General features: G+C 36.5%; 1 protein-coding gene across 1 annotated transcript; it reads left to right on the top strand.

Annotated features, from left to right (window-relative positions):
* The first annotated feature begins 392 nt into the window (after positions 1-392).
* ccdc6b (coiled-coil domain containing 6b) lies at positions 393-26,649 on the top strand. Its single transcript, XM_082151542.1, has 9 exons — positions 393-655; positions 6,502-6,651; positions 7,624-7,752; positions 7,835-7,938; positions 8,192-8,352; positions 10,902-11,058; positions 15,453-15,553; positions 19,948-20,069; positions 23,770-26,649. Exons 1-9 carry the CDS (start codon positions 422-424, stop codon positions 23,917-23,919), a joined length of 1,308 nt encoding a protein of 435 aa, XP_082007668.1. The 5' UTR covers positions 393-421; the 3' UTR covers positions 23,920-26,649.
* Positions 26,650-27,407: the final 758 nt, after the last annotated feature.

Here is a 27,407-nt window from a genome sequence, read left to right as displayed (position 1 = left end):
CTTCAAAATCCACAAATGTGTGCAGGGGATCTACAAATGCACAGGAAGCGATTCACAAATGCATAGAAAGGGATTCACAAATGCACGGAAGCGATCCACAAATTAATGCCAGGCAGAGTTGTGTTTGTGACATAAAACACAATATTAGCAAATCTCAGTGAATTTTATTAATTTTTGTGAAACTTGTAACAATTATTTGTGGATTTCAATCTATTTATTTGTGAATTTGAATATTTGTTGTGAATTTCTTTACATTTATTTGTGAATGTCAATCTATTTATTTGGAATAATACACCCCATGCAATTCGCTGTAATGAATCGCACCAGTAGGGGTCGCTGTAGCGAGTGCTGACTCGCGTTCTACAGCAGTATTTCATTCCTCATCCTCTCACTGACTGACTCACACACGCGCTGATGCTCAATGATGGCGGATAGTGCGAGTGAGAGCGACACGGACGGGGCCACCCCTCATTGCTCCTCATCCTCGTCCTCCTCCATTCTCATCTCTTCCTTCCGTCTAGAGGAGTTGTCGAACCGCCTGGCATCTTTACAGCAAGAGAATAAAGTGTTGAAGATCGAGCTCGAGACGTTTAAACTGAAGTGTAAAGCTCTGCAGGAGGAGAATAGAGACTTGCGCAAAGCCAGTGTCACCATAGTGAGTCATCCACAACTGTCTTTCTTTACAATTAATACTTATTTACCTGAATGAATGTGGAAGCAAACACTAACCATAACTATTTCAAACATTTAGTGTATTATTGAACTCATTTATAGTTGCTGTTACGCTACATTTACGCTTCACTAAAGCTAATGTGCTAATGATTAGCTTTTATTGTCCCCTTTTTTCCGTTATGCCATGTTCATTTAAAAAAATAATTTACTAAACAAATACCATTTAGTCCCCTTTTATTGACTCTGCTGAAGTTTTGGTTGTGGTTAGAGTCTACGAAACTGTCAGTTAGCGTTAAACGTCAATCTTAGTTAAGCTAAGCAGTTAATTCGGGACAGGAGCGTTAATTACTCTGGGAAATCAGCCTAATTTTCATAACTCACTTGGTTTAAACGAATTTCTAAAGTAATAGTTTACAGAAGTAGTATAAAATACACTGTTCATTGAAACTTGGTCTTATTTTTAAGTGACGCTACGTAGTGAAGTGCAGTAGAATGATCCAATAGGAGCACGATCGTTAAAACTCCCATAATTAAAATAATACTCGATATTGTTATATATATGTGTCTAGTTATGGTCAGTGATGCTGTGAGGAGGTAATGCGTCATCTGCCCTCTTAGCAGCTTGTTGATGATTTGACCATCAACAATATACAGTTTAAACCTGTAAAGCAACGCTTATTTATTTTTAATGGAACAATTTATTGAAACTTTAGACAAATTATTAAACAATCTTAAAGGTTTTCATATGTGTTTTATGTTTGGTATTGATTGTAGTACTCCTTAAAAAGGAAATAAATAATGAAAGAAGAGAAGAACCAGATGCGGGCTTCTTCAACAGTACTTCAACCATGGATGAAGCGCATCTCGAAGGTTCTCTCTTTAAGTGTGCGCGCCGACGCGAGCACGTAAATTCGTAGGCGTGACTAATAACACGTCACGCATTCAATTATAATTACTTAAACTCAAACAACTGAAAACTCAACTCGCATACTAAACCGAGTAAAAACTTGTCAGTATATCATCACAGTATCATATTTCGATACATCAGGCTTTATGGCTCATCTACTATGATATAGTGATAATGTGGAACTCGTACTCGAGAGGAAAAACACCTCAATTTTATTCAAAGGCCCAAACTGAGCAAAAATATTCAATTTGTTGTGTGCAGAAATTATTTATTTGGTCCAAAAGATGAAATTCTGATAGCTTGCACTGTAAATCAATGACATCTTTATAATAGTTTAGCAGACTAATATCAATTGTCACTCTATATCTCTCAAAATAAAATGTCTTATTATTTTATGATCAAAGCTCTGTAGTTTTTATTTATGTGGGGCAAAACATATAATGCAATTCAATACGATGATGATTGAGAGATGTACAAAAAAACATTTCCTCAAAAGCCAGATTCACATTTTAACATAATGTTTCTATAAAAAGAATGGATGGATAATAATCAAGTTAAATTAAGCTGCTTCGGTAAATATTCAGCTTCAAATTCAACTAGCAACAATATTCAAGTTATTCTTCCGTTTGAATTTAAAAACTTGACGGCAAAAAAAACCACACATTTTAGAATTATACTTAAGGCCTTTTAAGTATAAACTATCAATCAGACAACAGAGATGGCATGTAGTAGATTGTGTGCAGCAGGTTTATCAGCAACGTTTTGATCATAATAGTTTAGAGGCCTTATTTGCATATCAAATATGATACTGTAGGCAATAGGCATAGGGTTAAACACAAATCTAGCATGTAGTACACTGAGTACGTAATGTAAACCATCATATATTAATGATGAATTGTTTAACCTGTGAGGATGAAATATTGATGATAGTACAGTACAATCTGTCATCAGTTTGTTTTGCTTGTTAATATTTGATAATCATCTGACAGTTGTTCTTGTGTGTTGTGAGAATATGTTTGTGTACATTTAAAAGTGAGAAAGCTGTTGGTCTCAGATTGAGCGGGTTTCTCAGGTTTATTTCATCCTTATTTTATCTACGTGACTTCTTCATCATTCACTTCCCATTCTCTCTGGATTACGGTCTGCAGATGTCTACATAGTTACACCTATATGTAGAAATACATTTTCTTTCAGACTTTCAGTTCCTTATATGTAACTCACATGGGTTTTGGAGCACATTGCGATAATGAACTTGACTTGTCTCCATAAATTATAACCAAACCATTGTCCTGAAATGACTTTGATTTATCTTCGTTCGTGATGTTGTCTGCTGTCCCAAGCCCAGCTTTTACTGCCTCCTTTCTCTAAATTATTGCAGCTGCATTTAGAAACAAACTTCATGCTTTTAGGTCTTTCGTGCTGCATTCATTAGTGAGAGAGGCCACTTTCTTAAATTCTTATATGCTTGTAAAAACTGATTCAATGGTTGTGATTTACCTACAAGAAGTTATGATTTTCCTGGGTGGTTCAGCATGATCCAGCAGCATATTACTCATCTCAAGTGTCACACATTTAAGCAATTCTTCATAACATATAAAGAAATTATATGATTCCTAACAGCTTGCGCCAGCACAAACCTTCTTTTGGCATAAAAAAAACAAAACACTTGCACAAAATTAATGATGAAAAGCCATAAACACAATTTTTATGCCGTTTTTAAAAATTTTTTTGCATATGCATTTGTAGGAGATTCCCTTTCAGATGCAACAATTATTGGAGGAGAGAGAGTATACTATAGGGTTAGGTTTTGGATTGGGGTTTGATTTAGGGTTAGTTGCTTGTAAGTATGGATAATACACTATAGTAACTACATGTAACCAGGACACTAAAATAAAGTGTTACCATGAGAACACTATAGTCCTTATGTAGCGCCGCCCCTTTTCAGCGCTGCGCTCGTTGTCTTTTGACTTCCGGTCTGTATTTTCACAGCGATTTTACGTGTTTGTTAATGAATGGCTCGTTTTAAAATCTTTTACAGTCCTCATGATAACTTTCGTTAACTTTACATGAAGTAAATCCACTTCAAAAGCTAATTACTCCTGGACAGCAATGCCATGGAAATATACAGAATGACCGCAAAAACGGAAGTTAACAGACAATATTCTAAAGATGGCGGCGCCCTCGTTTCTCTGCCGCATAAGGTCTATAGAATGTTGTGAATTATTTGTAAAGATGTTTTCTAGTCATATTTTGAAAGACATATTTTGATGTCATTTTTATTTGTCCACATTCCTAAAACATGATTTGAGGTTTGCGGTTGTTCATTTACTGGTATTTACCCCATTATTTAATGCCCAAAACAGCATGTCTTAACTCATTTTGCACTTAACATGCTGCTTTAGAAGAGAATGTTCTCCACTCCTGTTCATTTATTTGGAATGCCGGAGGAAGAGGTTTTCTGAACATAGCCATGTTATTTTTAATTTGGCGCATCTGTGTTGTTCATAGATTACCTGCACCTGATTATCATCGGCTCTGCTTGTTTGCGAGACTATATTCGTTTGTGCTGCTCCTGGTAGATTATCATTATGGAAATGAACTGCTGCATCTGTGTTCTTTAATTTATACATCCAGTAGATCAGCCGCAGAACTTTACACTCCAATCTGCACTTTTATGGGATTGCGGTCTCAGACTAATGTGCCCTGTTTAGAAAATCTGTTCCTAAATGATTTACAAATAAGTTTAATTATTAGCATGTTAATAAGTTTTTGATGTATGAAAACTATTAAAATGCTTTTCTGGTAACCATTCTTGAGCCAATTGTTCATCCGTGTCTGCACAATGGCAGAAAAATTAATGAAATACTAGAAATATTAATGGCAAAAATAATTCAAAAGGGTCACCACATTTGTTCAAAGTTAGCCCTTCATTATCAATTTTCCAACCATTTATTACCATTATATATGTGTCATAGGCTTGCAAAGTGAAGGAATGGGTTTGTCTCCAAGATCAAGGTTTTGTGTTGTCACGATACTGGAATTTCTAACTTCGATATGATACCTTAAGAAATATCAATATTCGATACACTGGATAGTCTTCATTGTAAAAGTTAAATACAGAATAATGCTTACAATTAAAGTTACAAAAGTTTTTCAGTCAAGAGCAATAAGTTATTTTCTTGTAGGGGTGGGCGATATGGTAAAAATATCATATCACGATTTTTTTCAGGAAAATCACGATTAACGATTTTATCACGATTCTTTTTTATGTTGGTTTTACTATTTTATGACTGAGCATTACAGCCAAACTAATGTCCATATTTTAAAAACAAAGCCTTAGGTAACAAAATATAAAATAAAAAAGAATGGCAGACGGGGCGAAGATAAAAAATATTTGTCATTATTTTCTTTGTTATTAAATATTAAGATCAAAGATACACATTACACACACAACTTAATATACAAATTAAATAAACAGTGCTTTGTTTTCAGCTACAGGTGTATTTAACAGTAGCATTGAAGAAAGTAATTAAATGAACAAATATAAAAATAAAACAAAACAGACTTCACTGTATAAATTATAAATTGATACTTATTAAAGCTACTATTAAAGTTATCAGTCAAGAGCAGTGAGTGATTTTCTCTTTGCATGTTGTTGTTTTATTAACAATAAAGGGATAGTTCTCCTAAGAAGTCAAATTGTCATAATTTACTCTTTACTAAGTTTCTTTCTTCGGTTGAAAATAAAAGTTATTTGGAAGAATGTGACTTCCATAGTATATTTTTCTCCTATGGAAGTCAATGGGGACCAGCTACTGTTTGTATAGCCACATTCTTCAAAATATTAATATTAGAAAAATATTTGAAAATATTAATACAGGCTTGGAACAACATTATAGTGCGTAAATAATGAGATCATTTTTATTTTTGGGTGAACTATCCCTTTAAGGACAAACGGCAGCGTGTTTACTATTACTACTTTCTCTTTAAGAGCTGCACTCGACGCGTCTTTTATACACGCATTTGACAAGCAGATTTTCTCTCAATTTTCTCAAGTTTGCTTTCACTTTAGACATCACCGACTTTATGCGAAACCTTGTGTGTATTTGACAGTATTAGCACAATAAGACTCGAAAGATAACTTAAACCAGTATCCAGGCGCTGGTAGACAGGCTTTTAGTGCATGTGAGCTTCGCATGTACGCGCTGAGAAACGCACACGTTAGAACAGCGCATCAGCACGCGAATTAAATGTTTAACCGACAAGGCATTAAAGCACATGCAAATTATGAACTTTTGTGAACTGTAGTGTCCCGTTCCGCTGCGTTAACATTTGATCTGAATATACGTCGCGTTGTTCAGTATGTTGGGACAGAGGCGCCAGAACAGCAACTGAGAATGCGCGATACTACGATATTTCTTCAAAAGCAGATCGTGGAGACATTTTAATCGTCCACGATAAAAAATCGTCATATCGCACACCCCTATTTTCTTGTCTTGTTTTTTGAGTAACATGACTGACAGCAGAAGGAATATTAGACTGCTGTCACTTTAAGAGCTTATGCACGGATCCAATAGACTGATACACAATGAGTTTTCTTTCTAATCTATTTACGCTCCAAAACTGGATGTTTACCTGAAAACTCTCCAGGGCAGATATTTTGACATAATTGTGTGTGTATTTGACCGTTTAAATCCTATAAGCAACGAAAAAGAACTCAATTTAGTACTCACGAGCTGTTTGAGAGGTGGCTTTATGTGCACGCCACTTATATAGATCAGTCGATTTCAGTATCAATACATATCGAAATATCACATTTTTTGACTACACTAATAAGGTTAATGAAACTATTACGAGTTACTGATGTATTTTCATTTGCTGTAGACTAACATTGTTGCACTTTCTAAACCATCTTTTTTTAGCAAGCGAGAGCAGAACAAGAAGAGGAGTTCATCAGTAACACCCTGTTTAAGAAGATTCAGGCCCTGCAGAAAGAGAAAGAAACACTAGCAGTCAACTATGAGAAGGAAGAGGAGTTCCTCACCAATGAGCTTTCTCGAAAACTCATGCAAGTAAGTGTTCGGCTGTCGTTAGATGTGTCTGGGATTTGCTTGCTGTGGTCAGCACTGAAGAAATAATGGCCACTAACATAGATTAGATTTGATGCATTTACCAGAGCATGTTTCTCAAGAGCACATGTTGCATAGCAAATTTAGTGCACATAATAAGTAGAATAAGATGATTTCCACCATCGTGTGCAGATCTCGATGGTAAATCTTTTGCAGATAACTGCTTTATCAGCACCCTTGACCAAGCCTTCTTTAAACACTGGTGATTGATGGCCGTTTCCGAGCTCACCTAACTAGGAAATAACTTCCTCAAAAGGCCCTTTCCAGTTCCACCACACTCTTGAGGTTCATCCGCCTTAGAGGTAGTGATTCATGTCCTTTTGGGGAACTGTTTCAGCAGTGCCGTTTTTAAGGAACTTCTTATGGCTTAAAGAGTCACGGGAAATCGGTTTGTCCTCAATTTCCTGTGGAACATGTGAGAAAGAGGCAGAAATGGAATTGGGTAGAGAGAGCTGCAGAGAAGCATATTGTCACCTGTGAGACTGCATTTTTTTTAATGCATATATTTTCTCAGTGTTGAAAACAGTTGTGCTGCTTCATATTATTTTGAGGAAACTGACACAATTTTAAAAGATTGATGAATAGAGAGCAGCCTTTATGTGAAATAGAAATCTTTTGTAATGTTATGTCTTTACTGTCACTTTTGACCAGTTTAATGCATCCTTTCTGAACAAAATAATTTCCTTAAAATACCCAAATGATTATTTGAATTTAAAAAACATAAATAAGTTACCAAAATATAATTAGAACCCAGAAGTGGAAAGAAAATAAGAACCATTAAAGTCCCTTTTAATCCATGTCCCTTTTAATAATAATATGGAGAAAAATGAGGCTTGAGCAGCTTTAGTCTGGCACACACCATTTTCATAGTTTTATCAGTTTAAAGTCAATTTTTTTTCTCCATGTCTTGCTCAGTTACAACATGAGAAAGCTGAACTGGAACAGCACTTAGAACAGGAACAAGAGTTTCAAGTGAACAAACTGATGAAGAAGATCAAGAAGCTGGAGAATGACACAATCTCCAAACAGCTCACCTTAGAACAGGTAATAACTGAATTTTGCTTCGTGGTCCCAACATAGTATTTTGAAATTTTTGCATATATTTGAACTTTTTGTGTTCTTTTAGCTCAGACGTGAGAAGATCGACTTGGAAAACACTTTAGAGCAAGAACAAGAAGCTCTTGTGAATCGGCTATGGAAACGCATGGACAAACTGGAAGCAGAAAAAAGGTCAGTGCTATTCTGTTGCCAGTAACACTGCAACGGCTCACCTCAGAAATATAAACACTACCTTGTAACTGAGAACATGGTGAAGCCACTTTGAATATTTAAAGTGCCCTACATGCATTTGCTGAACACCGGCTTTTGTGTTAAATAGGTTTATTGTTTATTTACAGTTGTATCTGTACATTTTCTGGCCTGAATTTTAGTGGTTAGATTAAATGAAAGAGAATGAGAGGTCTGCTTTGTTCCACCCCTGCAGGATTCTTCAGGAGAAGCTTGACCAGCCTGTTTCTGCTCCTCCATCCCCGAGAGCCATCTCTATGGAGATCGACTCCCCTGAGAATATGATGCAACACATCACATTCCTCAAGAGTGAGGTTGAGCGTCTGAAGAAGAACCTCCGCACTTCAGAACTACAGCGTAAGTTCCAGTACTGCATTAGCCTGGAAATCCAGACCCAAATCTGAAAGATTAATGGTCTGGCATCGATTAATGAAAATCGGCCAGCTCGAGGGGCGGCACCAAGCATGCATTTGAAAATCTCACTGCACGCAATTGGATAACACTACGACCAATCACAACAAAAAGCCCCATACGCTTAGCTACCAGCGGAGCTAACTGGTAGATTAGACTCTTGCCGTATCTGGTCGGGCAAAACAGCAAAAATGTCCTTCTTGCAAAGGACGGATTCGAGCGCTGTCTTCTGTTCCTCTTTAAAAGCCAAGTGTAACTCGTTCATTGTAGCGGCCAAAGCCGTTTCAAACAACTAGTGTTCATCCATAGCCTGGTGCAATGTTTACTAATGACTTCGACGTCACAGCGCTGTCGTCATCTCGCCTCTGGCCCGCCTATATCAGATAACCCGATGTCATTGGTGCAGCTCGGATACAAGGGCATATTTAATGAGCATCATTACTCGACGCCAGAGTAACTCACTGAGCAAATTCAATTTGTGCTTTCGCGAGAACTCTGGATTTCCAGGGTAGTACTGCATTAGGTCTACCGACAATATGAAATAAATGTTTTGCCTATTTACTTAAAAAACGTTAATGGCTTACATCAGATTCATTCTCTAATGAATATTCGAAAGAAAATGTTTGTCTTTGTAATCTTTCGTCAAAATTTGAAGGGACACTGTGTAACTTTTGGTCCTGTAGCGGTTAAAGGAAAAAAAACTGCATTTTACAGAAGAACATTGTTTTGGTTGTGCTATGGCTCTGCGTGATTGTATGGATGAATATGGTTCTTTCTCATAACAAAAAAAATGAGATCGCACTGCTCATGAAACATTCACTACTAGGCTTAAGAGATATAACCAGTTTAGATGGAAAGGATCTAAAGCTGACTAGATGATGACGTTACTGTAGCTATACCCATCAATAGAAACAGTACTATTGAAAATAAATTCCAGCACAGCTCTACAACAACCTACTGAAATGATCCTTCACGATAGATGATGCTTTGAAATGATCCTTCACGATAGATGATGCTTTACAATGAACTCAATGTAGAGAGCTACATATGGCAATTTATCTGTTCAAAATACCTTGGGCTACTCACCTGTTGAGTGATAAAAACACCATCTCCACGTCTCATTTGCAGCATTTCAAATCCTTCAGTTCTCCTCATCTCTGAAAGCCAAGCCATTCTTTATTCTCGTTTTATCGCGAGCTGTGTCACGTTCTCTTTTTGCCAGCAGACTCTCCTCTGTTTTCTGTTTTTGTTTAAACGGGTGATTCCCCGGAGATTTGAGACTTAGCTGCTCCGTGTCAACCTTTCTCGCTCGTTGTGGCGACTAATCTTTGTCACTCCCACACCATACACACGTCAAAGTAGCCGGAGCAACGTATATATAGATATATGTATATGTATGTTTATATATACCTTTTAATATCTTGTGCTGTCTCAGAAGCATTGTTCCTTTTCATCAAAAGTCAGGTTTTTTTTTTATTAAGAAATTAATACTTCTATTCAGCAAGGATGCAATAAATTGATCAAAAGTAACGTTAAGACATTTATATTGTTACAAAAGATTTCTAGGACAAATAAATGCTGTTCATTCTATTCATCAAAGATTCCTGAAAATATTTTTGTGTAAACCATGATACTTAGCAGCACTGATAATAAGAAATGTTTCTTGAGCACCAAATCGGCATATTAGAATGGTTTATGTGACACTGACAACTGGAGTAATGGCTGCTGAAAATTGCTTTGGTGAGCATAAAAGACTTTCTTTCAACAAAAAATGTAAAATCTAATCAAACCCAAACTTTTGAACGGGAGTGTGTATGTAATAAAGTACTTAAAGCAAAGAATGTGTCCATTGAGATATGGTGAACTTGACCTCCACATCCCAATTGAAAAGCCTCCTCAAATCCTGTTTTCACCATTGTAACTACGTGATTTTTTTTATGCCATTACTTTTCATGGCAACTAGATGGCAGTATGTGCATTAACAAGGACACATTTCTCTGCTGAAATACTCTATCACCCTGTCCTCAAGGGCACGCTTCATGAGGACTTGTGGTCTCATGGCTCTTGTGCGTGTTTGTGAAGTCTGAGTGCAAAGGCAAAAGTACCCTTTTCATTTTTATGGTTCATAAATTCCTAGTCTTCAACCCAGCAGTCCATCACCTGTTGTCCTGTCAGGGTGTCACAAGTTATGTTGATACGTTATCACAAAACATTTTCATAGTTTCAAAAAAATTAGATAACGCTACCTTCATCTATGTGTATGTGATTAATAAATGTCAGACTGTTGTAAAGTAAGAACAAATGCTCTGGCCCGATACAGTCAGCAAGTGACAGTTCCATCAACTGGTCTAAAACTTTCTCACATGGTCACATGTTTTTTGTCATGTTGACCTCATTTGATTTTTCTCATGGTTCTTTATGTGGACCAATGCACTGTTACCGTATGACTTTACCATAAAGATAAGCTCAGCTAATTGCTGTGTGTGTGTTTACAGATACAGAGAAAAGGGCTCAGTACATAGAAGAAGAGCGCCACATGCGGGAGGAGAACGTCCGCCTGCAGAGGAAGCTCCAGAGGGAGGTGGAACGCAGGGAGGCGCTGTGCCGGCAGCTCTCTGAGAGTGAGTCCAGCCTGGAGATGGATGATGAGAGGTACAAGCAGCCCAAAGTATCACATGTAACACTGGGGGTGTGCGATATGTATCATCTACAATAATATCGTAACTGTTGTTTTAACGATGTGGAAGCTGACATTATTAAGCTTTGGAAGAATGACTGTGACGGTTTCAGTTTTTTTTTTACCACTGCGGTGGTAACGGATATATATATACGGTATCTCACAAAAGTGAGTACACCCCTCACATTTCGGCAACCATTTTAGTATATTTTCTCAGAGGACAAAACTATAGAAATGAAACTTTGATATATTTTAGAGTAGTCAGTGTGCTGCTTGTGTAGTAGTATAGATTTACTGGCCTCTGAAAATAACTCAACATACAGCCATTAGTCAAAATAGCTGGCAACAAAAGTGAGTACTCCCTAAGTAAACATGTCAAAACTGTCCAAAGTGGCAATATGTTGTGTGGGCACCATTGTTATCTAGCACTGCCTTAATCCTCCTGGGCATGAAGTTCACCAGAGCTGCACAGGTTGATGCTCTTCCACTCCTCCATAATGACATCACGGAGCTGCTGGATGTTAGACACATGGCACTTCTTCACCTTCCGCTTGAGGACGCCTCACATGTGCTCAATAGGGTTCATGTCTGGTAGACTTGGCCACTCCATCACCTTCAGCTTTCTTAGCAAGGCAGTTGTCATCTTGGCGGTGTGTTTGGGGTCGTTATCATGCCGATTGGCCCAGTTTCTGAAGGGAGGGCATCATGTTCTGCTTCAAAATGTCACAGTACATATTGGAATCCATGTTTTCCTCAATGAAGCGCAGCTCCCCAAGACCAGCAGCACTCATGCAGCCCCAGACCATGATGCTACCACCACCATGCTTGACTGTAGGCAATACACAATTTTCTTGGTACTCCTTACCACACATGCTGGACACCATCTGAGCCAAACAAGTTTATCTTTGTCTCATCAGACCACAGGACATGGTTCCAGTAATTCATGGACAGGTTGTCTTCAGCAAACTGTTTGCAAGCTTTCTTGTGAGCCAGCTTCAGAAGAGGCTTCCTTCTGGGACGACGGCCATGCAAACCGACTTGTTGCAGTGTGCGGCGCATGGTCTGAGCACTGACAAGCTGACCTTCCACTTCTGCAACCTCTAAAGCAATGCTGGCAGGACTCATGCGTCTGTTTTTTGAAGCCAGCTTCTGCATCTGACGTACAGCACGAGGACCCGACGACTTTGATTGACCCTTGCGAGGCCTGTTCCGAGTGGAACCCGTCTTGGAAAACCTCTGTATGACCCTGGCCTGCACTGTAACTCAGTTTCAGGGTGTTACCAATCTTCTTATAGCGTAGGTCAACTTTGCGGAGAGCAACAATTCTAATTCTCAAATCCTGAGAGAGTTCTTTGCCATGAGGTGCAATGTTGAACATCCAGTGGTCAGTATGAGAGAATTGTACTCAAAGCACAGATTTTAACTGCTCTAATACAAGATGCAATAATTTGTATGGTCCTGTCAAGCAGACAAAACATGAATATGATGAATAGGACATGTGGCTTTGCATGGTTAAGCAACGTACAGCTATTATCACTTAGGGTGTACTAACTTTTGTTGTCAGCTATTTTGACTAATGGTTGTATGTTGAGTTATTTTCAGAGGACTGTAAATCTATACTGCTAAACAAGCAGCACACTGACTACTCTAAAATATATCCAAGTTTAATTTCTATAGTATTGTCCCTTGAGCAGATATACAAAAATCTTTGCTAAAATGTGAGGGGTGTACTCACTTTTGTGAGTGTATGTATATGTGTGTGTGTATATATATATATATATATGTATATATATATATATATATATATATTTTTTTTTTTATATATATATATATATATATATATATATATATATATATATATATATATATATTTTTTTTTTTATTTTTTTTATATATATATTTATTAGGGCTTTCAACGTTAACAAGTTAACGCATGCGGTAAAATAATTGAACACAAATAAATTACTGAAGCATGCAAAATTGCTTCATTAACGTAATTTACGTCATGCAGTTACAGTTAGATGATCTTAAAAGTCGAGAGCATCTACAGTAGCGCAAGCACCTGAAACCTTGGTAGGCAGACATTTCTATTCAAACCATTACGCTTCTCTGTTTGCCATCAGATCATTTTAAGCCGTTAAACTCTGGAAAAGTTTTCAGTCTAATGATCCAGTAAGCGAATTCATTCAAACAGCACTAATGTAAAGAAAACCAGGCTGATTAAATCAGAGATGGCAGAGAGAATAGAGACTCAACGTTGTGTTTACAGTAAATTATTCATTACAGTGTGTGTTTCGCTTTAAAACTTGAGCGCTGTGTGAAATACAGACTGAACGGAATGTCAAAACATCCCACTGCTGTTTGGATATATGATACACAAACTACATTTCTCAGCTGGATAAAACAAACCAGCGCCTTGCTAGTGAAGTTTTGATGTATGAGGATTGCAATAGAGGTTGACCGATAGTGGATTTTACCGATATTTAGGTTTGACCGTACATACCGATAACCGATTATTCAACCGATATTTTTTTAAATGGATACTGGATTAAAAACAAACGTAACACTCCAAGTACAACAGTGCTGAACTGAGATGTGCTATATTAAATAAATATAGAAAAATGAATATATTAAAATGAGAAGTTCTACAGAACAAACTTTTAAAAAATTATTTAAAGATTAAAATATTACAGGTCAAATATGTGCTTCTTTAGCTATAACCTAGAAACATATGTAAATGTCATAGGTAACACTTTGCAAGTCCCATTTGTTAACAAGGATGTATTAGCTAGTTTTCATGAACTATGTGCATTATGCAATATACAATATTTGTTTTTACTGCATGTATTAATTTTTGAGCAATACAATTGTACCTTGATCATTCATGTTAGTTCATAGTACATTACTAAGGTAACAACTTACAACTTAATAAAGCAACTTCGCCGGCTAATGAATGCATAAAAATGACCAGCTGGATATAAACTAATGGAAATAGATGGTAACAATTGCGAAATAAAACATTTGGGTCAGGTTTGCATGTGTTTTTGTCACATTGCTTTAATCGCTTGAGGTAGCAATATATATGAAACGCATATTTGACCTGTAATATTTGAATGTTTAAATTATTTTTTTGTAGAGTTCGTTGTGTATAACTTCTCATTTTAATATATTCATATTTATATTTTTATGAATAAAATTCATAAAAATGTTACAACTGGTGAGTGACACAGTTTCATATACCTGCCAATGCTGATTTTTAGACCCTGTTAGTAAATAATTGTAACATAAATAATATAAGAAAGTTAAATATTAAGTAAAATAAACAACAATTTAAAACACTTGCCTGAAGAGCAAATGTTATCTTCCACTGGTGCAGGATATAGGCTATATTTGAATTAAAATTTTTTTTAATTTTTTTTTATATATAGGTATTTTCTTTATAGAATGTTTTTATAGGGCAGAGTGTTGTATGTGGAATGGTTGTTAATGTTTGTATGATGTATGTTTTTGTGGGTTGACATTGCAGCAGTTCTCTCATCCGAGACAAATTTTTCCTATGGGAGACAATAAACAGTACCTTGACCTTGATTTGATGTTGCACTGCCAGAGACGTGAGTGAAGATTTGGGAATAGAAACAAGAGATTCCATGTCCAGTGGATATTATTGTTCAATTCGTGGAAGATCAGGTGACCAGATCCCAAAACGGAATACAAAGCCGACAAATGGCTTAAATTTATGGACTTCTGTACCTCTCTCATTTGGCACGAATCCAAATGTTTCCATGGTTGCGATGTAACATTTGATTGCTACCCTATTATTTGTTTTGTAAACAAAGCTTTGTGCTTCACTCATGTAATATATACGTAAAACATCATTCACATACAACAGAGGTCTTCAATCCTGCTCCTGGAGAGCCACTGTCCTGCAAAGTTTAGTTCCAACCCTAATCAAACACACCTGAATCAGCTCATCAAGCTCTTCAGAATCGCTTGAGTATTCAAAGGCAGGTGTGCTGAAGCAGGTTGGAACTAAACTCTGCAGGACAGTGGCTCTCCAGGAGCAGGAATGAAGACCTCTGACATACAATCTGTTTTGGCGTACCACCACTGCGGTGGGGGGCTGTCAAGATGACTGGCATAGCCCTAGCTGGGAGTCAGCTGTCAACGACAGGCCTAAACCAACCAAGGTACTTGCTCAAAAACTCATCAACAAACGTGATCAACAAAATCCAAGAAAATATTGAGATATACTTTTTTTTTGTGCCAATATCGCACGCCCTTATGTAACACCTACTGCTTCACTTAGATGCTCTATTTTACCGGTTAATTTCACTGATGGTCATTTTAACCACCACCTATTGTTCTGCAGGTACTTCAATGAGATGTCCGCTCAAGGCCTACGTCCCCGTACCGTATCCAGCCCCATTCCCTACAGCCCATCCCCGTCTTCCAGCAGACCCATTTCACCAGGTACACCATATTTACTTGAAATAGTACTTCATACAGCTTTCCTAACTCGCCTGATCATTGGAATCTACTATAGAAAGTTGAATTTTGAATATGGCTCTCACAGTTTCTATTGTGTTTTTTTTATTTTTTTTTATAATAATAATAAAAGCAATAGCCTACATCTGTTTTCCATTTACACAAAAATAATAAGAGAATAAAACTACAGGGATTAAAGTTCTCCGTTGCTATAACAGATTTCCGTTAATTACAGAGAGTCTACGACGGATTTCCGTCAATTGCAGGGTTCCTGCCTGTCTTAAATTTACTTTTCATAATTTTAAGGCCATAAATATGCTTACATTTCTCAATTACTGTAATGTCTTAATTTCAGTTTGAATAGGTCTTAAATTAAGGAAAGATGAGGTGTATTCACCCTGCTGAGGGTGATGTGATCAAAGCTTGGAGTGGAGCGAAAGCACGTTCCTCTCTGCACTCTAAGCTTTCTGGAATCACTCCGCTCCGAGACCACTCCGGGTTTTCCTGCTCACGGAAAAACTGCTCCGTGATCACTATTTTTTTATATCATGAATGTCTGAATTTATAATACTGTGACGGTATTTGGCCTTAAAGAATTGGGTTCGGGCGCCAGGGGTAAAAACCACCACAATTATTTAATTTAGTCCCTCATTAGAAACACTACACATAAGGGTTGACAATCAATTATGAAATAACAGACCAAGGAAGCACAAGAAATTTAAGGAAAAGAAGTTTTCTATTCAAATTCCATTCCAATCTTATTACCACTCAGTACATCAAGACGTTCAATTCAAAAGAAAAATAAAGCGGAAGAGAAAAAAACTAATTAAACAAAACACCTATTAATTTCAGGCCCAGAAACATTTACCTTTTAATTACCTCACAACAATACATGAATGACAAATAAATCAAATAACTCATATAATTGACTGCAATGCAAGAAACAACTACCTTTTAATTACCTCACAACAATAAACGAACATCAAATAAATCCAATAAAGAATTCATGTAATTAACTGCAATGCAAGAAACATTTACCTTTTAATTACCTCACAACAATAAATGAAAATCAAATAAATCCAATAAAGAATTCATGTAATTAACTGCAATGCAAGAACATTTACCTTTTAATTACCTCACAACAATAAATGAAAATCAAATAAATCCAATAAAGAATTCATGTAATTAACTGCAATGCAAGAAACATTTACCTTTTAATTACCTCACAACAATAAATGCATCAAAATACAACACAGCAGCCGCATAAAAGGAAAACGGACATAAGGGAAAAAACTGTTTGCTTACCAAGTCACTCATAAAACTACTGGGCCTGAAATGCACTTCGTTACATCAAACACAATTTTTACAAAAATAATTTGGCAACTCGAGCGCCAAAATAAACCCAAAGAAAACCCTCCCTACACCAAAACCTCCTCAAAACATACTACCTATAATGTCCTGAATTAGCATCTAAACCACAACATACTGGATTGGAACAAGCTCTCTCTCAAACGCTCCATTTACCCGCAAAACACCGAAGCGCTCTAAACAACTTCCCAATGAACTACGAATTTCAATGAGGGAAACATATTCCTCAATATTTGAATCGTAAGCATTAAAAACAGGAAAAGACCGCAACATTAACATAATCAATGCCACGCGGGCTACAACAACAATACTCACAAGCCATCCGCTAGCGTGGCCATGACCGAAACGTCCCACACCTGACAAGACAATCAAAGGCTAGCGAGCGCGCGCGCGAGAGAGAGAAAGAGCGACGCAATCACACTTCCTTAAATAACTTCCCACCTAATTTCCCCCGGATATACGCTCAACAGCGCCATCCCCAGTACGGAATAGGAAGACACATTGACGACTGTCACAATACTACATGTAACATTTAATATACTTTATGTAACGGTTTGGAAAGTATTCTACATGTTTAATAAATATAATTACACAATGTCCAAATGTAGTGAAAGTATAGAGAAATGCATGTTTTATACGGATTAGCCTACATAAGAGAGTAGTCTGTTTCTATTCGTTTTGAATTGTTTTGCTTAAAAGTAGACTGACTATTTATCTACCTACCTAGCGGAGTTTCGGTTCATTTATGAGACGCGCTCCAGTTCACGTGCAATACAATATCACACTGGCGCCTCCATGTCCTGATTATATTGTCTGCTATATTTGCTTCTCATTTATTAAATCTAGGCAATTAGTTGATGAAACATCGATTAAAATTAAGATACAATTTATACAAAACAAAATTCACTTTAAAGAAAGGCTTATTGTGAAATAATTGGCTAATGTTAACTCTACTTTGGTGCTGCAATGAATATTGCATATCGCCACACTAACCGACTTCATCTGAGCTGCTTTAGGGGCCGTTCACGTTTGCACTCTCACGTTCGTTTATTTTAAATGTAAATGCGTGAAAAGTGTGCCTAAATAGAGAGTGACACCGTCGTAACGCTCGCTTGTTTTCCCAGGCAAGGTGAAAAAAATTAAATCAAAGTAGGCTTTATGTCCACAGAAGGTGTGAGCCGAGCGCGAATTTCAGCGCGGCGCTTCCAAGACACGCTTTCAGTTAATAGTCATATAGTGCGAGTCTGGCCTTCGAGATGCAAGTAGATAATCCAAACAACTGTTTACGATAAAAGTATTAAACGAGTAACGGAAACAATAAGTTTGCAAAAACTGTATCAATCAAAGCTCAGCTTTGTGAAGATAAGATATACAGGTAAAAATTAGGAGACTGCGAGAAGAAGAGAGAGAGAGAATGTGATGGAGATGAGAGAGGAAGAGCAGGTATTGCATACTGTGCCCATGAGATTAATGCACATAAATGTTCTTTGCTAATTACAGTGAAAAATATAAGCTCAATTTAACAACACTTCGTGGGGGATTACAAGAAAAAACGGCTCTTAAACTGGGTGTGTGACAGGCAAATGGGGTTTGGCCGAGGACAAATGTTCAGTCAAAAGTTTTGTTTTTTGTTGTTGTTGTTGTTGCTTTAATCTCTGAAACTAATTTCCTGTTCTGGTTAATTTGTTCATTCCAGGAACACACAATTTTTAATGTCGTCATAAACTGATTCTGACCTCATGTGATTGTAGTCAGTTTCAGTCTACACCTGTCTTCAGGAGTAGGCCTGTTCAACATTCCTGGGCAGAACATAAAGTTCAGAACAAGGCATATACTCACAAGCAAATAGATCTGAAAAGATTGCTCTTTTACCACAGAGTGAACTGAACATTTATGGGTGTTTCCGTCACAAAGACTGTTCTAAACAATAGGCAGCTAAAAAAATTAAGCCATATTTTGACTGAAATCAAAGCATGCAATCTTCATGGATAAGCCAAATGGAATGCATTGCATTGAGTTTAATTAGGGGTGTAACGATACCCTCATGTCACGATTCGATACATATCACGATACTGAACTCACGATGTGATATTATTGCGATACTCCAAGACATGGTAAAAGGTTCACAAAAAATGTACTGTTGTTTAAAATGCTAAATTTGATTTGACCTTGTGGAATTGAATAGGTTTTGACTGAATAGGTTTTGAGGTAACCCAATGCACAGGACAATGGTGACACCAGAATAAAAATATTCATGATTCTGAAGCTGAAAATACAGAATTATTTTAGACAAATATGCTTGCACTCTTTCACTGACTAGATACAGTACATTTAAAATAATGTAGGCCAGTTTTTACTGGTAACATTTGGCATTATCAGGAGCCACAAATATTACCCCATTTCATTATTATACTTTATATTCAACATTTATATATAGTGGTTTAATGTAGTACTGACACTAGAACTCTGAAAACTAAATTTTTTTTCTCATTTTTTATTTTGGGTGAACTATACACAATACATATTGTCACTATCCACGATACATATTGTTGCAGTTTTGATATATTGACACGATATATTGTTACACCCCTAAGTTTAATGGAAATGTTCAGAAAGATTGAAAGGCAAATTAATCTAAATATATTTTATTAAAGGTTTGGTTACCTGGCTGCACTTTTCAACATAATAAAAGTAAATGAGGATTGGGTCTGTAAAGCCCCCCCCCCCCCCCCAAAAAAATGTTGGTCTGTTCCTTACTATGTTGGTGTTCATTGGCCTATTTGAGAATTACGTTTTTTGTTTTTATAGATCAAATCGTTTCAGCGAATTGGTTAATTAAAACTGCATTTGTTGCTTTTGTGTTCTTTTTAAATCTTGAACCCTTCAATCTCTATTCATTGTTATTGTGTGGAAAAGTGTAACCAGTTCATTAACTCTGTATAATAACACACTTCAGTGAATTTGCTAAAGCCTCGCTGACTTTGTGTACCTCATTATGTTTGGTTTTGCAGGGTTGTCTTATGCGAGTCACACAGTGGGCTTCACCCCGCCAACTACGCTGACCAGAGCAGGCATGTCCTACTACAACACACCCGGCCTGCATGTCCACGTAGGAGCCTCACACGGCATTGCAGTGAGTTCCTTCTGGCCTTGCACCATCTTGACTGTCTGGGTTTTTTCCCTTCCTAATAAGCCCAAAGTATACTTCAGTTTTTACGTGTCCATAGGGTTGTCCACAGTCAATTTTGTCATCAGCTTAGAAATTCATCCTAAAATCTCAGACTTTTGTTCCGTTTCCAATAGGGCTGGTCCGAATACCATTTTTTGAGCTTCGAAGCTTCGGTAGTAATGAACATCGAATATTCGAAGCTTCGGAGAGGGGGCTGAACATATTCTTCTCTCTAATAAAGGCAGGAATCTCTGTCGGTATGTCCGTTTTTCTAAATAAAGAAAAATGAAATGTAAATAAAGAAAAATGAAATTTAAATAAAGAAAAATGAAATTTAAATAAAAAAACCCCCGAAATTTAAAAAGAAAAACGACATTTAGATAAAGAAAAAAGAAATTAAGTTAAATTAAAAACGAGATTAATTTAGATTGATAATAACGGGTAAAAAGGCTAATACATTTTTTTTCTATTATTCTATTTTCCACAATGTCAAAACAACACAGCTTAACCCAAAACACAAGCTCAGGCATACACTTCGGTCCATACAACCTCCGCTGTTCTGCGCTCTAGCCAGAGAACACTCCCATTGCTGGAACACTTTTAGGCGTCGGTTCTATTTCTAGCATGCACGCGTTTTCCGCGTGGCTCGAGCCGCGCTTCACGCAGGCAGTGTGCAAACTCCAACCTGTTAACATGGGAGCCGAAATAAAAACGGACACGCCACGCAGCCAGTGTGTCGCCGGCCTTATTCAAGCGCGAATAAGAACCGTTTCGCGGGGGATCCCAGGTGTGCAAAAAATAATAATATTCGAATGTCAAATTTTCAAATCGAATACCAACCCACCGAACGAATATTCGGGTCCAGCCCTAGTTTCCAAATTATTTGATCAAGTGGTGTACACCAGACATTTCATCCCCACTTTATCTTAAACATACCTTGTTAGACTGCTCTGCTTTTAATGCAATTAGGCAACAATTTTACTAAGAAAGCTCTCTTAAGTACTTGTTTAAAGGGATCATATGATGCTTTTTAATGTTTTCCTTTTCCTTTAGTGTGTAATGCATCTGTGCATGTATAAGATCTGCAAAGTTATAAAGCTCAGTCTTCTGCAAAGGGATTTATTCTATCTAACAGAGAACTCTGATCCAGACCTGCCTCGATCGAAGTCCAGATATTACTTCAGCAAACGTCTACATTACAATCAACTTTTAACAACGCAGCTATTGCCAATAGCCTTTGCTGCTGACAGTGACACGGCCCTTAACCTACCTACATAGTATATGCGTACTATCGTGCAGCCTGACTTATCCAAATGTGTACCTTATCTCCTTATCTATATAAGGAAAGAACATTATTTAACACATTTGGCAGAATAATTTTTTTAAACATTATTATGGGTAACCTCCAATTCTTATGTATTGGTACATATGTAGGTACATGTACCAATTTCAATACTTATGTACTAGAGCTGCACGATTAATCGTTAAAAGGTTGTAATCTTGATTCAAATACCCACACAATTTTATTCCTAAATGACAACGATATGTTGTCTAATAAACCTTTGACAAGTACGATCACAGCGTAACATTTAAATCTGCATTAGCTTCAAATAAAGATTGTATCCATTACATCGTTACACCAGTAGGTGGCAAAAGGTAATTTTATTGATTTATTCATGAGATTCGTTCAAAAAGTCAAACAAGTGAAGTCTTTATGAGCGAGTCATTGAATCCATTCATTCAGTTTAAAATCAAATTAATAATTTTTTTAAATAGACTGCAGTAATTAACATTTTGTCAGATCCTCTAATAAATTACATTAGTTTATTCAGTTGTCTATTCAGAATTGTGGGACAATCGTGACCTCCGTTTTAAACAACAAAAATTGTGATTCTCAGTTGAGAACTGTGCAACTCTAGTTTTGAGTATTTTAAATTAGCCGTTACCCTGGTTTACTAATATTCCTTGTTGAATGTGTTCCTCAAGTTTTTAATTTTATTTTAAAAACTGCAGATACCCTGTAATGCACAATTCACAGAAGTTTATTCAGTAGAGTTTTCTGCAGATAGCTCCAAGCATTTAGCAGTTTCAGTGTGGGCCTATAGTCTTTACTTTATCTTGTTGTAATGTTTATTATGTGCTAAAGGTCATTTGGATTACATTTCAAACATTGAACAAACATTCAAAAATATTGGTAGCTCATCACAGGCAAGTGTTAAAGGAATCATGACACTTTTTTTTTTTTTTTTATGGTTTGGATGCTACCTTAGACCTTGCTCTGACCCGCCCATGCATATGGTATTAATGTTATTTGTGCAGGTCTTAAAAAAGGTCTTAAAAAGCCTTAAACCCTTGACTCAGCACTCCAGTTACGTCACATTTATTTATATACCACTTTATACAAAAGATTGCTTTAAAGCAAGCAGCTTTACAGTATTAAACATGACAAACAGGTACAGTAGTTTGAAGGGGTTTACCTGCCTGAACATACTGTTTTGAACTCCAGAAACAAACTCCAAACAAACTTAATTTTGTCCTGATTTTGTTCAAAGTTACACAAAAGCCAGTTCGTTCTTCTATTTTGCCTGAAGAGGGTCTAAATGGTTCTAGATGGAGCTGGTGTGAATCTTCAGCTGTTCTAAACATCAGTTTTTAGAGATGCACCGATTGATCGGCTGGTGACCGGAATTGGCAACCTGCCGGTCAGTCTGACAAATTCCGATTTTAAGCCGGTCAAATGCACTCGGGCGCCGCATGATTAACATCGCGCAACATCAGCATCACACGTGCACACATGTAGGAAACTTCGTGAATTACGTCCGTTCAGACCGCAAGCGCGTATTTTTTTCCGCCGTGCATGTTAATCAATGAGTGCATTCACAGCGGGAGCAGGAGCGTCGCGAGCAGTGAAGCGCGTGTTTCGGCGCCGAGTTCATTTGCTGCACTGCTCACGCTCAATTAAAGGGAAAGCACACTTTTGATGGACAAAATAGCCTAAATAGCCTTTCACAAAAAAAGTGCCCAAAATGCACAGAATTTGCGTGTTTTAACAAGAACTGGAGTAGGCTATGTCAGAAAAGAAAACGAAGACTAATATTTATAGAAAATGTACCCATTTAAACTTGTTTTATTATTCAGTTTGTACAAGTGATTGCAATAGGCCTGTGTGTGCTTTGAGAAATATCTTTATAATGCAAGGCTATTTTTATTTTATTTTTTATTTGTTATTTTATTGCCATTCCCTGTTTTCATACAGACTTTTAGTTTGCTAAATACATGTATATAAAAAATATTGGATATTGAATGTGAAAAGGAAATGGTTCTTCCATAACACTGCACTTTAGATGTGTGTGAATTATCCACACCTGGAGTATAATTTATATAGTTCTATTTTATAGCGTTTATCTGTTCAAAAAAATATGTACTATGCAAATTGTAAAATGTTCTATTACAGAAAATATATAAAATAAATATTTGTGTGTGCTGTAAAGTGGTTAGAAAAAATGAAATCGGAATCGGCTAAAATCGGTATCGGCAGGTCAAACTTAAAGAGAAATCGGAAATCGGAATCGGCCCAGAAAATTTTAATCGGTGCATCTCTTATCAGTTTTATCACATCCCATGGAAAGTTATAGATTATTTACTGTCCTTTCTCCCCTCACAGAGACCCTCCCCAAGAAGAAGCAACAGTCCTGATAAATTCAAGCGGCCCACGCCTCCACCTTCCCCCAACACGCATGCTGGTGTGCAGCCACCACCTCCCCCGCCACCCACCGGACACCCGTCATCATCCCAGCAGTCCATGCAGCCATAGGTCAATGCGCCATCGGAGAGGACTCCAAACAGAGCTGCTTCACTGTAACATCCTTCCAGCCAAAGGATTACAAATCCTTCTTATCTTCATCGTCTCGCACTGAAACCATTAATTTGTCTTGTTCATAGTTTTCTGTTTGGAAGAATGTGTCCACTTGAGACAAGGGGTAAAGGCATTTCCAGCTCAGAGGGAATGAACATGTCTTTGGTGTATAGCACAGTTTAGCAAGTACTTAGTGCTTTGACATTGGTGTGTGTCAAGCGATCTACGCCCATAGCAATCTCTTAGAAATTGCTTGTTCGTAGATGGTTTCATTTTTTTTTTTCATGTTTAGACACTTTAAAAGTGTCAGCCAGAGTAGACCATTAGGACGTTCCAGAAAGACACAGGTAGGTTCAGTACTTAAGATGGAATCATGAACAAAGCATCTAATGGCCTTTTATTGATAATACTCTGGTAAAAGTAATACCAAATATTACTATTAAATTATCAGTTAAATAAATCATAAGTGTCTCAGAAAGTGGTGGAAAAAAACACAAAACATCCTGTTTATACAGCAATATGCATTTGATAGTTGCCTCATAAACATATTCGGAAAGCAAGACCGCAAAATATGTTAATCGTGCTGAAAATACTTAACAGTAGTGATGAAGAAAGCTCACAAAGCAATGTCCAGGTCATATATCATCTCAAAATCAGAATAAAAAAAAATGCATAACGAAAATGAAACCTGAGGACGTATTCAAACTTATAAATATATTTAAATTCTCTCAATATTTTCATAAATATAATTGTGACATTGTATAAAACATTGTGGCATTATTTTAATGACAAGCACATTTTCCTGACAAATTCACATGTGAAAAAAAACAATCTAATTCAGCACATGGCTTCATTTTCTTTATGCCAAATGTTTAATTTCATTCTTTTGTGACCTGGACAGTAAGTGGCTTTGCCGTGTTTGAATGAGAAGGTTCTGCAGTAGATGACGTAGTGTTTCGGCGCCGCTGCAGATGTAATGCGTTGTTGGCATCTGCTTTTATCCTCCTGGTAGGATCTAAAAGCTTTTTTTTAAATTTCAGCAAGACACTTGAATCATTAAATGCTGTAGATTAGAAAAGACTAGTGTGTTTTTGTGTAGTGATAGTCTCGTTTCTTTTTACAAACACACCTGCGGCTCTTTTCTGCTTAACGGTGTCTGGTACCACTGTGATATTTGTTTTCTTACTTATAAATATACTGAGTATAAAAAGTGAATTAAAGCATGTGTAAATAGACTTTTTGTATGCTTTGCAAATTTGCCCAATACCCAAAATTCTTATGGGGGTCCCTTTTGAAAAGTGCTTAAAGATGTTTCATGCAGATTTACGGAAGGTCAAACCAATCATTCATTTCCCAAAGCCAACCATGGTCGCAAGTTATGTCTGGAAACCATCAGAGTTCAAGAAAACTTGAGACTATAGTTGGCTGATGATGCTTTTGGAAAAACGCACTCCTGGTCATTTGTAGTTAAGTTGGTTGGTTACTGTGGCCAAGTGAATGCTGAAAGTGTACAACCTCTTACAAAACATGACTGTGTTTGCTGAAGCATGACATCAGCGCTTTTCATCCTCAATACAGGGTGTGTCTATAGTTTGTCAAATTTTTTTTTTTTACCATGTATTCTTTTAGAGCACAATTCATTAGATTTAGTGGAGCCAGGAATATATTTAATTTAATGTTACACTTTTGTTTACCTTCATTTTTTTTTTTACTGTTGTCTCTGTAAATATGTGTATAGAAAACAATACTTTGTTCATTTGACTTCAGTTTTGTCTCGTTTTTTTGTCATTTCTAGCCTCACCCACCTTTTATTTTAAGACTGTTGACGACTGAATGTAACGTTTGCTCATTTTACTGCTATCATTAACAGAGGACACCTTTGAGCCTTAACTCGCTGTGGTTTTGCTCTAGCTTATCCCCACATCAGACTATTAATGCCTTAATATGTGGTTCAGTCTTTTTTTTTTTTGTCACAACATATACTAATTCTGGTTTGCATTGCATCATTTGTAAAGTAAAAACTAGCTACATTATGTAATTGTTATTTTGGTTATTAAAACGATGATGATTATAACTGAAAGTCTCGAATTGGTGTAAAAACTCTAATGACCCTGCACTGTCTTTAACTATTATTTGCAGGATAATTTCTTTCCTATGTGAATATAAATCACTTTTTTAATGTCAGTTTGGATAAAAGTATCTGCTAAATGCCTTAAATATGAATGCTTTGACATTGTTCTGCTGGTTGAATTGCATTGTGAAATTACCACCTCTTCACTGTTTTGGTTGTAAACATGTGATAGTTACACATCTCACTATTTTTCTTAGCAAATGTTTCAACCTAAACTGCAGGTCGCATAACATATTCAAGTAGTAATGTTTTCTTAAAGGTATTTGAGATATTTTGAGGGAGTACTGTGAGGAAACTTTTCCGGCAGCTTTTGGTCTTGTGGTTTTCTTTTTGTTCCCACAGATTGTTGGACTGGGCTTTATCTTTGCAATGCATTCTCTCTGTATAAAAGACCTCGCTCTGATACTGTGAGAAATTTAGCATGAGTGTCTTTCCCACTGGCAGAATCTCAAGGGCCTGATTTGATAAAGATGTGTGATTTAAAAAATGTGCATTTTGAAGTTTATATTTATGTACCGTATGTGATGTCGAAATGGATAGTAAAGAGCTGGAAATGGCATGAGAATAGCTTGATCTCTTGAACTCTGCAACAATACCGTCCACACTCACACTGCAGCAACTTTTCCATTAAGGCATTGTATTGCTTTAAATGCATTTTCCTAACCATATGGAAAGTGTACTTGTCATTCTTTTGTCACTTATATTACCTATAAATGTAAATCACCAACTTTCTCTCTCTTCATAAAAAAATGCAGATAGACAGACAGACAGTACCAGTCAAAAGTTTGGAAACATTACTGTTTTTGAAAGAAGTCTTATGTTTATTAAGCCTGCATTTATTTGATCAAAAATACAGGACAAAAAGTAATATTGTAAAATATTACAATTTAAATTTAACTTTATTCTTTTTCTTTTTTTTTTTTTTAAAGGAATTAATCATTTTATTCAGAAAGGATGTGTTAAATCAATAAAAAAAAGTGATAAATGCTGTTCTTTTTAACTTTTTATTTATCATTGAAAGAATCAAAGCAGCTTAGAATGATCTCTGAAGGTCGTGTGACACTGAAGACTGGAGTTATGGCTGATGAAAATTCGCCTTTGCATCACAAATAAATTTTATTTTAAAGTATATTAAAATAGAAAATCATTATTTTCAATTGTAATAATATTTCACAATATTGTAGTTTCTGTATTTTTAATCAAATAATTGCAGGCATAATGAGCATAGAGACTTCTAGTTATCTTGTTGGTTAAGGGGGAATTCATTTTGTATAATTTCAAAATCATTTTGGGGTGAACTTTAATTTTAAAGGAC

The sequence above is a fragment of the Leuciscus leuciscus genome, assembly GCF_965113295.1.
Source record: "Leuciscus leuciscus genome assembly, chromosome: 21".
Taxonomy (NCBI): Eukaryota; Metazoa; Chordata; class Actinopteri; order Cypriniformes; family Leuciscidae; genus Leuciscus; species Leuciscus leuciscus.
Note: the sequence above shows the minus strand (reverse complement) of the source record. Positions and strands in the feature narration are given on the sequence as shown.